The sequence below is a fragment of the Anopheles marshallii genome, chromosome 3 (genome assembly GCF_943734725.1).
Source record: "Anopheles marshallii chromosome 3, idAnoMarsDA_429_01, whole genome shotgun sequence".
Lineage (NCBI taxonomy): Eukaryota > Metazoa > Arthropoda > Insecta > Diptera > Culicidae > Anopheles > Anopheles marshallii.
The window spans coordinates 32,520,743-32,535,640 of record NC_071327.1 but is presented as its reverse complement, the minus strand read 5'-3'; the positions used below and the strand labels follow the sequence as shown (position 1 = coordinate 32,535,640).

General features: G+C 42.8%; 1 protein-coding gene across 1 annotated transcript; it reads left to right on the top strand.

Annotated features, from left to right (window-relative positions):
- The first annotated feature begins 1,817 nt into the window (after nucleotides 1-1,817).
- LOC128712510 (larval cuticle protein A2B-like) lies at nucleotides 1,818-13,836 on the top strand. Its single transcript, XM_053807401.1, has 4 exons — nucleotides 1,818-1,829; nucleotides 12,513-12,593; nucleotides 13,291-13,407; nucleotides 13,477-13,836. The coding sequence occupies exons 1-4, from the start codon at nucleotides 1,818-1,820 to the stop codon at nucleotides 13,834-13,836; spliced, it is 570 nt and encodes a 189-aa protein (XP_053663376.1).
- The last annotated feature ends 1,062 nt before the right edge of the window (nucleotides 13,837-14,898 follow it).

Sequence of the window (14,898 nt, the reverse complement as noted above, 5' to 3'; positions counted from 1 at the left end):
CTCCTATAATTAAAAATCATGCTCCTGAATTCATGGATCAAAAGATGTTGTATATTGTTGAAAAGTTGTTGTTGTATATTGTTGAAAAAAGTTAAAAAGTACAAATAATATAAAATGATATTGTTATTCTGCTAAAGTATACTTAATTCCTTCCTAAATAAAGTATCTAAAGCGGCATTTATTTTGTAAGAGTTTTGTAAGAGATTTTGTAAGAGATTTTGTAAGAGCTGTAAGAGTAATAGGTGTTTTACAGACTTTTAGAACTGTAATCATCCAATAACTTAATTCCATTCCAGGATCCATGAAAGCAATCATCTTACCATGTGTTTAGAGCTCTTGGGAAGTTAAACTCATCGATGAATACATTTCCCTCGAGAACGATCAACCAGTGTGCAAAGAGTTCCATTTTGATTAATGTATCGGTTAAGATCTTCGTACAGAACGTATGAAATATAAACAAATTCCAGAAATTGGCAAATATATCACTACAATACCAATACCTGAATATATATGAAAAAAAATCTCCACATCTTTAGATAATACGGCAAATGCCGTCATTATGGAGAAAATAAATAAAATAATCTAGCCTTCTGTAGGGTACCTCAACTAGAAAAGAATTCTAATCTTGTTCCAATTTTCTGCCATAAATTAGGACCCGTGTTGCGGTGTCAACCTCTGGAAAATAATATAGTACTAAATGTATTTGCAAGCTAAGACGTTGTATTTCATACAGCGAATGCACTGTTGTAGGCAAATGAATTCATACCAATTATTTAATTTTGTTTAACTGTAGGATAATGTATTAATTTGAACCGAGCCTTCATTATTTAAATCAATATGTGATCATCTACGCTTTATTATAATCAAACACAAAGATTCGTTTTTCAATTTACAATGGCACAGCTAGGCAGATATTGCTATGAAGATTTGATTGGAAGAGATATGCTTTACTTCAGTGCACACGGTACCATTCAGTAATTAAATTAAATAAGATATAAACTTTCAAACCAAACTCCGAAGGTTACGGTGCAGTATTATTCTCTATGATTAATACTACCACGGAATGATAATGCATTTTGGGTCTGTCTTTTTCAATGCCACCTATCGCTTCACCGAAATCATGATCCCTGAGCACTAACGCTCCAGCCAGTAAGCTCCGTGGGAGAAAAGAAATCGACCGTCCCTTAAGTACGCCTGCGCAATGCTCCCTCGAAACACACACGCACAAGAAGCCAATGGAAGCAGCTTCGCGATCCATTTCGATCCGTGACCTCCCCACCCATCGAGCGACGATAGTGAACTTGCAACAAACTTACGCATGTCAAGGGTCCCGCAAGGCGCGTACGCACAAACTCCGACCGACCGGAATGCACTCACTCGCACCCGGCACCATTCATTCCTTATGGTGTGCGCACTCGCGCGACATTTACGCAGCATCGTTGTCGGGCCACCCTTCCCTGGGCGATCCAACCCCATGGCATTGTGGTTTGGGTGCTGAGCACTGCATTCGGTGTGCATCTCGGTGTACCGGACAGAGTGGTGGTTCCAGCGAGGGTTGCCTGCGTCTATCCTGCTCTCGGCCGTTGCTGTCCCTTCGCTTGCGTACGCACCGTCGACGCACCACGTGCGTGCGCACAGGTCGTCGGTCGCGCAAACGACAAGGAGGTAGGGCTTTGGTATATAAAGTGTGCCGATTGCAGCGAAACGGTATCAAAGTTAAGTTTGCTTTCGATTCATTCACAACCCCCGTCCTGTGCAGTGAAGTGCAATCGTACCTACGGCTCACGCAGCAACACAAAGACAACATACGCTCAAAAATGTTCGCCAAGGTAAGGTTGAACTTCTTGGAAGTCTTCCCTCACGCGTCATACAGTGTTCGCCCGGCATTGCAACGCAAGATTCAAGTGTCGAGGTTAAAGGTCAACAGCAGGACTGTCGAAAACGTTGTGTCTTAGGTACCCTTGTGTGGATGTTGAACAGCAAAATGTAGACTTCCTTAGCTTGGGCTGACCAGAAAACACCAGAACCCTTTTAGGTTCCCGATAGCCTTCTGAGTGAGCGAGGATCTCTCAGCCACAAGGCAAGCGAATGAAAACAAACTCAATGGGCATAAAGTTTGCAATCCTTTCGAAAAACCACGATGAAAATTGCCACGAACAGAAGGGAAAAAGCTACCCAAATGGAAACAAATCAAATAGGTGGAAGTGGAAAATGGTGCAAACGCCGCCCGCCACAGGTTCCAGCACTGCTTGTTGAAGTGTTTTTTGTTCTGATGTTTTGTTTTACTATTTTTCAAGTACGAGCCAAACAGTTTTCTTACGTAAAACCATAAAGGGAAGCACTGCAGCACAACAACAGCAAAAAAAAGAACGCTCGCCAAATTCAAAATGCCAATGGCCATTCAACTTCGTCGGGTTCGAGCCGATGCGTTGGTGAAGGAAATCTAATTTTGTTCATCCACGTGATTTAGAGCGTGTTTGGTGGGCGCAGGATGTTGATTTTGTTTTCACCTTAACGCAATACTGCTCCCGGACCAAAGTGGAAGGAAACGGGCGAGAGTTTCACTTCCTTTCCTTCTTGTGTTGTGTGCGAGTTGTGCTATGTGTGCTAGAGAAATTTCCGCAACCGCCACCGTTTGAAATGCGTTATGATAACAGATGTGCGAAAAGATGTAAATGGAAGTAATGTGAATTTAAATAAATAAGCAGATAAACGGACCGAAAGCGAAAAGCGTTTGCACTGAACTTTTCAAATTTGGGATGGTTCGCTTGTGGTGCTTTTTGAGGGCGTTTGATTGAGGCTGATTTGAGTTAAGGCGCACATCATGGAAGGAATACCATTTGGGCTGTCTTTACGCTAGTTTATTCGTGATTTATTATTTATAGAATGCATTAGCTAAATCGAAAGCTTGTTTTTTGAGGATCATGTTCAGAGTATCAATTGCAAGCAAGGATCTTTTGATATTCAAGGTTTATAAAATCAGTGGTCCGAAGGAATCATTGATAAAAACATTGATTTAAAAATTCTTTTTTGGAGCTTTAGAAGTTCAAAATTCATAAGGAATATGGGACAGAAAGAGCTATAAATACTTAAAATTCAAAAGGTGTATTGAACTCTTAACGAACTCTTGAGGAGGTTTTATTTCTATATCAGAACAAACTTTAGGCAGCCCCCGAGATGAATTACAATAACGGACCACTATAATCCGCATATCTTGAATTTTCACTAGCATACTTCTTTGTCCTTTTTTGTTCAGCAATTCAGGCGAGTTTTGGATAAAAAAATATTTAACAAAAGTTAAAAAAAACATATATTTTATAACGAAATGGAAGGCATTTGTACCAGCATTTTCTACTCAGCTGTCCATGTAGCTGTCAATTCCATGTACATTTCGGGGACTGTCTGTACAGCCGAACAAAAAGAATTACTTGCACTCAATTTCTAATGAAAAAAAAGTTTCAACAATTTTCATTGAATAGTTAATATTATCAAAATAGAAATATAAATTATCATTAATGTTACATTTAATTAACTTTTTCAAAGTACGCTTTTCATCAATTGCAACTAAAGTTTTGGTTTAAATAAAAACTGCATTAGAAAACAATTGCGTATGAACTTTAACGCAATGGTTCTTGATATCCTTGAAGATTGTAGATAAATCTTCAACAAAAATTACATAACTAATTGAAAAGGTGAAAAACAATTTTTTACAACTTAAAATTGAATTGATACAAACGCTCAATTTAAATTGATTTCATGAGCAAATTTGTAACGAAATATTCTGTGACCTCGTTTCTACAGCACAACAAGCTGCAACCGTACTAAAAAGTAGAGGAATGTCCCCGTCTGATTTGTAATTCAAATACATTTATTTAAAACTTACTTTTTCACTCCATTTTGGCATACACAAGAAAGATTCCCATGCGAAACGTGTTGAATAATCAGATTACTTTGGCCCTCGCTGTAAAATAGTTTCCCTACCGGTACGCGCTGCGTGGGAAACTCCATCTAGGCGAAACGAAATGAGCTTCATTATTCAACAGAACCGTTCAGACAGAGTTTGTCACAGTGCGCAAAACTCCGATGTGCACACGGTGTTGCTGCAACCTGCTAGAAGTCGATGAATAATTATTTGATCACAGACGGTCTTGGCGAACCATTTTCTATCCCTGGTAGTTACTGTTCCTGATGAGAAAGTCCTGGGAGAAACCTTCAAAGCTTCTTCCTAGTGGATTGTATTTTCTTGCAACTCTATCTTTGCACTTGTGCATCAGCTGCAGTTGCAGTTTGATTTGATGTTTTGCTGCACGGTACGGAGGTATATTCTATCCTGCCCGAGGGGAATTCTGTCTCGACTGATGTCTCGGCAAATATGGGACCTAAATAGACCAGCGGTGCAAAAGGACCACAGTGAAATGGTCGTAAATCATGCAGCGTTTGCTCGCGGCTGTACAAAAGATAAGGACGGTTCCTTTCACCCGCACTCACACACACTACGCTCGCAATACGTGATCACCGTCCGGCGAGTTAGGGATGCGCCGTAAAACCCGGGAAGTATAAATATAATAACAATTCAACACAATCACAAAACGAGCGTGTCCAACCGGAACCCGGAAACTGTAACGTTTCGATTAACGCTAGCGGATGTTACGTTCAGCCTCGACAAGACACTCGAAAGCAGACAGAAAGATTTGTTCCCTGCTTAAGATGCTCCTTCCGCCCTTTTGTCACTCTCACAAATGGTGGAAGAATTTTTCATTTAACAACGCTTTCCACAATACCACACATCAATGTCGGATTAGCGCCGTGAATGTCCCCGTTCGGAGAGCACGTTCAGAACAGTCAAGCCGGTCAGACTGGAGGAAGAAGCTTTTCCTAACACCACCGACATACCAAATCCATTTGCTTTCCTGTCGCTTATTGCAGGATAATCCGCCACCGAACGAAAGGAGGATTTGTTTGAGCCATTGTTTCGTAATGTTTTCCGCCAGCATCGTTTGGCTTGAAGCTTGTTACATGCATCTCCGATTTGCTTGTTCGATTTGCAACTCAAAAATTGAATTAATTATGGTTTTGTCGCTTCTTAAAGCTGTAAAGCTGAATGAACAAAGTAACACGAGACGTTCCGCAATTGAAAGCAACAAATTCTTGTTAAAGTTGATTTCCCGACCATGTAATCTGTTAAAGCGGATAAAACTTCCAATACGGACAAAGAGCAATTTCTGCACGTGGAAACACAAATTTCACCGAAGCTCTCATTAAGAAGTCAGCACCGTTGCGATCCACTTCGAAACGCGTCCTAATCAAAGTTCTAGCGCTCGGTCGTCTCGTTTCTTCTGCCCGTTTGCTAAATTCAACCACCATTAGGGTTCGTTCCCCACCAGAAGTTCTATCCTGCGGCAGGCTGTTAACTTCGCTGCACAGTCGACCGTTGTTTCGATACCCGCCGGTGTAGAAATCGATGAAAGGAAACTCTTTGCTGGTACTCTTGAACCTCACTAACCTCAAGTGTTGGGGATTCACTTTTCCTACCAGCGGGCCGGGGGAAGATGGGGAGTGATCAGGAAAAAGAGTTAACCGAGAATCCTGTGTCCCGAGGATGCTCCCACGGTTATCCCTTTTATGCAGATTGCTGAAGAACCCAAACAGGCAAACAGTCGAGTGCCGTGAAATCTTGGATTCTACCGGATGGTTGGTCGGTGGTTTGTCGGTTTGCCGGAAACGAACTTTCCGATGGTTTCTTCATTAAAATTTCACTCTCTCATTAGAAAACGTGGTGTGCTAGGAAGAGGGATGTGATCGGTGACAATATTTCACCTGCGCCGCTCGACCTCAACTATCTGTGAAGGCTCCATCGCTTTTAGCTTTAATTTATGGTATGCAATTTCCCAATGATAAACGCCAAGAGGTAGTGTACATACGATACGGTAGAATAGTAATACGATCCGAATACTAACGAACAGCGAAACCCGTAAAACATCCATCTTTGAGGGTGATCGGGAAACGAGTTCCTGCACGAGTTCACCACTCACGTAACCACAATTGTATTTGTTTTGGCAACCAGTTTCACCCGTCCCATAAACACAACCCAAACCCCCCCAGAAGCGAAGGTGCAACAATCGTGTGGTTTATTTTTAACATTCACAGCCCGAAACGGGATGGACCGCCGCATAGAAGAAGGTGCCATAAATGGGATGGTAATGGAATTCGATTTATTTCAATCATCGATCCGAGAAGCTTGCAATGCAATAAATTTTTTCACCAACCAACGTACATCTCGATGTTGACTTTGCCCCGGTTACGGTGAGTCGGGAACCGTAGCTGTGGTGGGATGAAAGTTTTTGGGGGATTAACAGACGAAAGCTTTATTCGATATAAATCTTCTGCGTTAATGGAGCGCAACCGTTTTCTTACGATACGGATAGCCAAATCGCACGGGTGATGTTGCAAATGTGCAAATATGGCAAACGATGAAAGGGGAGAAAAAAAGGAAAACAAGCGAGCTTTTCAATTTTCTTCCCCACTCGGTACAAAATGTTGCCGACCGCGATGGAGACGCCTGGTGGAGGTTGGTTGGGCGAGAATTTAATTCTCTTTCGCCGTTGGTACGGTTTCGAGTAGTTGGCAGGAAACCAGAATCCGGATGAACGGTGGCTGCAGTAATACCCACTGGTGTAATGCAGCTAAATTGAAGTTGCTACAGATTCACCTCTCCATACCGGTGGTTTGTACCACCGTTCAGACCTTCAACAGGGAGCTGATGCAACTTGGGAGATTGGTTAGGTACGAGCAAGCAAGCATTATCCTGTACATGAAGGCATGTCAGAAGGAAAAATAGAAAATTTTCCACTACAGTTGCTTCGTTAACACTTGCTGGTTCGGCTGTTGAAACAAAGCACGTTTTGAATAGCCCAACAAAGTGGTGTCTTCACCTCGTACTTGTTAAAGATCCACTACAATATCTTTAATCTCTCACCGTGAGCTTTAGGTTCAATTTTCTTCAGAATGCTAATACGATTCACTGCACACTTCGTGCTTTCCCTTCCATCCAAACCCGCTAATGTTTGCTAATGTGTTGCCGAAAGGACACTTTCGCTATGCGCGAGCTCATTTTTAGCTCATCATCCGAATGGCAAACGATGGCAAACGAAGGTCATAAAATGCTGTGCTAGCGCGCTTACCAAAGCAAAAACCCCCCCAAAACGGGAGACAGCAGTTTGTCTTGGTGCTATTTTCGGAAAGTGCCACGAGAATTTCGATAATGGCATTGGTGATGCCTTTCACTTCGGCCGCGGCCGGTTCCCGGTTCGAGTGAGAGTTCGTTGATTCGCTGTGCAGACATATTCTTGGGCTGCTGCCAACAGCAAACGACACAATGGCGAAGGAATCGCGCATCAGTATGTACGGTTTGTTGCGAAACCAGGATTAGGAGATGGCCTTGTTGGGTAAGAATAGCACCCAACGGTCAATTTGGACCTGCAGCGCACCTAACGACCACGCGAGTGCTTTGCTGGAGGAGAGACTGGGGGAGAGGAAGAAAGTGGACGGTTTAATGGTCTTGGCCCTAGGTGAAAGTACCCATCCGAATTGGGAGAGCAAGGTAAAAGAAAAACACGGGCCCGAGCTTATTCGCTTCGATGACTCTTCTAATGGAGTTTGTAGCGCAGCTGGCACTATTGTTCGCCGGGTAGACATTATGATCCTGATGAGGTTAGTTTACCAATATGCTATAATCACGCATACCGGTAGCAATCTTCCAATGGGCACAAGGTGTCATCATCCACGGTTATTTTAGGGACGCGCCATTGGCAGGAATTATTTATTCTGTCAATAATGGCGCATACTGCAATATAAGTAGCATAATCTTCACTCACTGTTCCGAATGGTGATGGCCGACCAACCAGCTGTGGTTAGCTCTGTTTTGTGTGATGTAAACCCGCAAGAAATGGCACAGGTTCAATCATATCGCCATTTCATCACTGCTCACGCTGCTCATAAACAGCTCAATAAGTTACAACCCAAGCCGCAACGCACATCACTCACAATTCAATTCAATTACCTTAATTGGAGCAAAAGGCGTACGAACAAACAAACCGCTACGGGCAGATCGAGATTCGTCACGCTACGCCCCAATCCAACCACTTACCGTGTGGAATCGTTTCGCAAGTTGCGATTGACTCGCACGAAACATCACCCATATAAAGCACCCTATCCACGCCAAAATATGGCATGTCGATGGCAATCAGTTCCATCACGCAAAAGTGGGCCTGCTTGTGGTTCGATGATTGACTGTCGATCGATCGATTGAAGCAAAACAACGATCTGCATGTGTGGGTGCAAGATTTGCATTTAGTGTCACTGGAGGGGGGGGGAGGGTTTTTTTGTGGTCCCACGCGAAATATCCACCTTCAAATTTTTAGGTGATTTTCGAAAACACGTAACACATAAACGCAGAAGCTCAGCCGGGATAAACGAACCGAATGGAACACCGTGTTTGCCTGTAATACACCGTTCGAGCATGACAAAAGCCCACACCATCGCCGGCACGGAATGCATGGAACTCAGCACGGAACACGCCGAAGGTCGCTTTATAATCCCCTTTTCAAGCTTCAAAGCTCGAAACTTCCATGTTGGGGGTGAAAGGAGCGAATGGGTGCCGTTACTGTAATAGCCGAACCTCGTGTGTGTGCCGTAATCCTCGTACGCACGTTTGGAAATCCTTTTATTACTGCCCAAACACACAAACACTTTCGCTACATTCATTGCATTTTTGAGTTTGGCAAAATGGAAGAAAATATAAGTGAACGACATACAGAAACATATTTCAAGATCCACAGTCCCCTCGCAGGGGAGGTTTTATTCGTAACATGAAGACTTCAAGGCTTTAAAGGAAAATTTGAAACTAATCCATTCCCAAGAGCACATAATTCGTCTTGGAGTGACGAATCAAGTGAAAGCTTTCGCATATACTCGCGGTCTTACAGGGGTTTTCAAGTTCAAGTTTAAGTGCTAGCAGAATTGCAACCGAACATGCCCGGGATAAGGCAATAGACAAGGAGGAAATGCAGTGAGGAATTTGTACTCTCTGCAGTCGTTATAGGACTGATAATATGGCTAAGACCCGTTACAATTATATTACATAAATAATAGCAGATTTGTAGCTTGTTCTTGACTGTGTTCAAGTTGAACTAGAATGTGCAGAGGGTGCTCTGGCATCCTACCCCCTTTCTAGAATTGCGGCAAGCGCAACTGAGTTTTGTAAAACAATTTCTCGGTTCATTAGTGTATTAGCTGTGCATCGGTATAAACAAATATTTCAACGTGTCAGCCGAGAAAACTGCGCACAGCATCGATTTTAGCATGGAAAATCTACTTCAACTCCAAATCCAAACATGGCTTATGGGCACCACTAACCCTGTAAAAACACCAAAAGCATGATCACCACTGTGCACTGTCATCGTGCAATGTCGAAAGAGGAATTTATTCCATCGTGAGTATATTCCATTTTCCTTCGTCTATTCAATCGGTCACTGGAACACGTGCAAATGGCGAAGCGAAGAGGCATTCTTTCTGTCGCTTTAAATTTGATCAGCAATTTTTCATGACTTGTGCTATGTAGCACTACAAACCGCAGCTATTCGGTTCCGTTTTCTTTAAATAAAAACTGACAGACGGTAACAAATGATAAATTGTGTAACATGAAAAGAAAACAGAACCGCTTCTATTACTTGCAAGAACATTTTTCCGCGCGCAAAAGGCAGAAGGAGGAAGGAAAAGGCTCCGTTGGCGGAACCGGGGTTTACCGATTACCATTTAGACGAGCGAATCAGATCAATGACATTAATGCTAATGATACGATTTTGATGTCCTGGAACCGCCCACCGGACGGGAACGAGCGAAAGTGGCAGTGAATCGAAAAGGAAATGGGGGAAAAAGTATGAGTTTTCTTTACACGGTGAACTATTTGAACCATTGCGTGAATTTAATTATCAAGCTTCTGCTTTGCCACTGCCAAAAGTTCCCATTTCGGGACTACAACGAACGAAGAACACGAAGAAAGAGCAAACCTGCCCACGCTTTCAAATGGTCCGGCACAGTTTTTCTTATCCAAAAAAAAGTGGTGAAAATGAGAACAGGAAAATCGGGTAGATAGATTCGTAATCAAAAATCATACAACAAACCCGCCCCGGGGGCTTTTGCTGTCCGTTCCCTTTTTCCGGCCGCGTTAAATTAATACCTTGGCCAAACATTTGGGTGGGGTTTTGCTGGTTTACATTTGGACACGTTCGGGTCCTTCGGAGTCCCCGGTGTGGTTTTCATGCGAATGGGTAGATAGACTTTTTTCAGCTTTCGGGTATTCCACCAAGAGCAACAAAAAGTGTTCAATTCAAACCACGAGGCTGGAAGCTTGCTTTACGCGCCAGTGCGTTTAATCCACTCATCGTTTGCAACGCGGGCAAGACTAAATATTTGAGGGTTTTTCATTTAACGATTGTACCACTTTTCGTTTTTTTGTCAAATTATTCGTTTTCCGATCGTTCGATTTGAGCAGTTATTTTGCTGTTCCAGAGAATTGTTTAACAAAGAGTACATCAACATTATACACATGTTCATCAGTAAAGCTCACATAAAACTATTGCGTCAAAGTGTATTTCTGGGCACGATTCTTTTGAGAATCGACCCAAAATGGAGGAGCGAACTTGACAAGTTTTGATAAGTTTTTAAGTGTCCTGAAAAAGTGTCCCTTTCGGAGGGAAATCGCGAATGAAATTCGCCAGGTGCATGAAGAAACCTCTGTTCAGGCATCTCAACTTCAACTTGAAACTACTTCCGAACAAAGTAAAGAAAAAAGAGATTTAAAAAAAGCAATTTAGACAGCTTTATTTATTGCACACTTTAAAACTGGGCTAAGTAGTTTGGAAACAAAGGGTTGTAAAAGAACGGTTCGCAGGTGTACCTTCGGATGGTTCGTTGTGGCCAAAAGAATCCTTAATGGCCAGCTAAGATGGCATCCCCAAAATCGTACTAATTACTTACAGTTTGTACACAAAAATCCCAAATGCGTTCAAGCACGAAACTGTCCACCGAAATGTTTCCATTTGACAACTTAAGCCACTTTTCGATGTCACTTTTTCATACCCTATCAGTGCATTGATTGCAAAACATTGTCCACAAGCCGCTACGGTTAAATGCTTGACCGTCAAACTTTGACAATTAGCGTGCTGGAGCGGTTTTAGAACAATTCCTTCCATTTCCTAATGAATGAATCGCTTTCAAAGTTTGTTCTTGGTGGCAACAATTTCAACAAGACGCCATTGCTGTGTTTTGCTGCGTTCCTGGCGAACCTATCTTCAACAGTGATCTGTTATGTTCCGATAGTGATGAAACGATTTTTTGGTGACGTCTTTAATAATACCGTTTATTTGCTATGGTTGTATGGATTTCTTGGAAAAAATCTTCCACATGTTCTTTTATTTTTATCCTCCTTCCGTATGCTGAATTTAGACTTCCAGCAATTGTTCTGATTCTTGAAAATTACTGCTCGCTTTCAATTACGGTTCCTTTGTATTGCCACATTGCCCATCAAACGCAGACCGTGTCGAAAGCAGGTGTGGCAAATTTCATGGTCACCTTCTTTGTTCGGCGCTCTGGCCGTGGTTGGCTTCCATAAGCAATGGTGCCTTTTGTTCCATGATTCCATTGAATTCTGTTGGTTTTCCAAAGCCAAACATAGCAAAACTGATATCAGCAGCATATGTGTGTGTTGCTGGTATAATCAATGAGACAGTTTTTGAGGGAGTATAATATCACTCCAGGACAGGAGTATTAATATTAGTACAACCGAAAAATCCTAAACAACAGGATTCAGTGGAGTGTAAAGTTGACTTGGTGCACATATCGAAACTCTTGCATCATCGAGCAGGAACAATCATCCAGGACGATGTTGTCTGCCTTTACGCAACAAAAAAATAGCTTCACGTGTATGCTCTATTCCCTAAGAGAAATAAAGATTGTCCAGCGTATTTTTTCTAACCTACTTCTCCATGGCTCCTCAGATTGCATTAGTGCGCAAAACGTCTGTTTTGTCCTTTCTTCGCAAACGAATACTTTCAAAACCGCAACAATGGGCAGAAAGTTCCCTGGAAAAAATACCACACCAAGTGCCAATCCTCTTAAAAATGGTGCCATTTTCATCGACATTTAAACCTCAATCACTTGAATTGAATCAGCGCGAAAACGGGAAAACAACAACAAAGCTCGCGCAAAATTAAAAGCCATAACATTGTCACCAACATTAAAGTGCCCCTCGCCGTCATACCGGAACGTCCGTCCACCGTTGTTTAACCTTTTACTTTCATTAAATTTTCATTCGTTATGTTTTCTCTTTCTCTCTCTCTCTCTCTTTTCCATATCCTTATCTGTAATCGACCGTTTTCCCGTGTTCGATGGTTTTGACATTTACATTCCACAATGTAAACACCCTCTGCGCCCACCAACCCAACGTGCAACAGGTATTCGTTGTTCTGGCCGCCGTAGCCGTCGGTGTCAACTCGGTCGCGATCGGAGTCGCTGCCCCGGCCGCACTGGTAAAGGTAAGCCAAACTAAACAGTCCCTTCTGCATCCCATTGGCTGTTCTTCCGTCCTGTCCTCCTAACACAGAGAATTTCACCAATGTTTCGTTTGTTTCGTTTGGAAAGTTTTTAATTAATTTATACCACCTTTTGCTGCTCAAGATGTGGCTTCACAACGCAGCGTTCTTCCTTCGAGGCATTCGTTTAATGAGATTATCACAGAAAACGCCGATCGATTTAAAGGATCGTGATTGCTTTAATTGACTTGTAATTAATGAATTGAAATATTCTTAGCATTTCGATGGGAGTGAGTGAGTTTGAAGGGTTAAGTGGTTATTAACAAGGGATGAGATTACTTGAGCTTGTTAGCTTATTAACATAAGGAGTTGAAGTGTTTAAAAGATATCACAATTTTAATAGCTCGAAGAAAATTTAATGCATCCTATAGAATACGTATGAATAGATAATTAATATAAATCAAGATTTTCATAACAATTTCACTCTTAAACCAAGTTGATTTTAATAATTTCAAATCTAGTAAAAACTCCAAGCAAGCCTTCTTCCCAAGCATCCTCCCAATGTGGACCTTTTTGAGCCGCCCTTTTAGTCCTTGTCTGTAACACCCATGCCACTCCTGAACCCACAGTCGAGTATGGTTTTATAAAAGAAGTCCTTAACGGTTGGTTCGTTGTACGCAATGGCGCTTTCCACTTCCAGACGGAGGAGTACGATGCTCACCCACAGTACAGCTTCAGCTACGACGTGCAGGACTCACTGACCGGCGACAACAAGCAGCAGCACGAAACCCGCGATGGCGATGTTGTGCAGGGTCAGGTAAGTTCAATCTCAACGTTTGCATCAAGACGCCATCGAGTCCACTTTAAAAACTCCCAACCCTTGCAGTACTCGCTCGTTGAGCCTGATGGTACTCGTCGTACCGTCGACTACACGGCCGATCCGGTGAACGGATTCAACGCCGTCGTCAGCAAGACTGCCGATGCCGCCGTCGTTAAGACCGTCGCCGCTGCCCCCGTTGCCCATCCAGTGGTGGCCTACCATGCCCCGACCGTTGCCGTTGCCCACGCTCCGGCCGTCGCCGTTGCCCACGCACCGTTGGCTTACCATGCGCCCGCTGCCACCACCTACGTTTCGCACGCTCCGGTCCTTTCGCACGCTCCCGTCCTTTCGCACGCTCCGGTCTACTCGCACGCCCCAGTCTACTCGCACGCGCCCGTTCTCTCGCACGCCGTCTATCACCACTAAGCGATAAATGACGCGCCAAGGACACCGCGGGGATAGATAATGGATGTCGCAACGATAAGGACACGATGCTGACTTCGACTCAGGCCATATACGTACACACATACACGCACACACGTAATCTAGAGAGGGTGGCGCATCATCGTAGCCATACGCCCGCCCGAATGAATTGTACTCGATTGACTCAGATTTGTTCTGTTTGATTAGCTGTTAGAATAATGCGATTTTTGACGAACAGTATTACGCACTTTATTTCCTATCGTATACTATGCTCTCTACTTTTCTCCTCCATTTTTTCTTCTTTCATTTTATGATTTTAACGTTTTTATAATTTACTCTTCTTGTTCTGTTCGAAGCGTGCCCATCGGCCTTGGTAGTAGAAGATGGGACGTGACACGAGATAACTATCGCAAGGAAATAAAGTATTATGTTCTACCCTTGTTACGTTTTATACAATAACGTGCAAGGAAAATTATGAAATGAATCGTTGTATGATGAGTAATGATGACATTGCAGTGGATGACCAAACTCGAGATGTTCATAGCAAATGTGGAAGAGAGATGTGCAACACCGTCAAGCCTTCAAGAAAGCATGGCATATGTCCTTCCACACGTACTATGTATTCAGTACTTATATACCTTCAGTACCTTATACATAAAAACAACAAATACGAATTGTAAACAAATTATTTGCAAATTTAAATGGATCTATTTTAATACTAAATTGGTATACGGCTACTAGGTATAAAAAATAAATACAATCAAAGACAGATACAAAACAAATACAAATAAAGTAAATAGTATGCCATACTACGGGTATAGTAAATCAGTAGACACATACTAAAAAAGGTATACTAAATGAGTAGCCGTTTACTAAAATAGCATACTTTTTATAACACATTTAGTACGCATAGATTAAAACAGCCGAAGTCCGCAAAGATACGCTGGTTGGGGCACGTCATGAGGATACCGGACTCGTGCCCCACCAAAAAGGTCCTCGTCGGCGACCCGTTCGGCACGAGACGCAGAGGAGCGCAGCGAGCCCGTTGGCTGGATCAGGTGGAGC

Coding starts and splice junctions, on each gene's coding strand:
- LOC128712510 (XM_053807401.1), top strand. Junction 12,594..13,290: donor CCCCGGCCGCACTGGTAAAG/GTAAGCCAAACT, acceptor TTCCACTTCCAG/ACGGAGGAGTACGATGCTCA. Junction 13,408..13,476: donor GCGATGTTGTGCAGGGTCAG/GTAAGTTCAATC, acceptor CAACCCTTGCAG/TACTCGCTCGTTGAGCCTGA.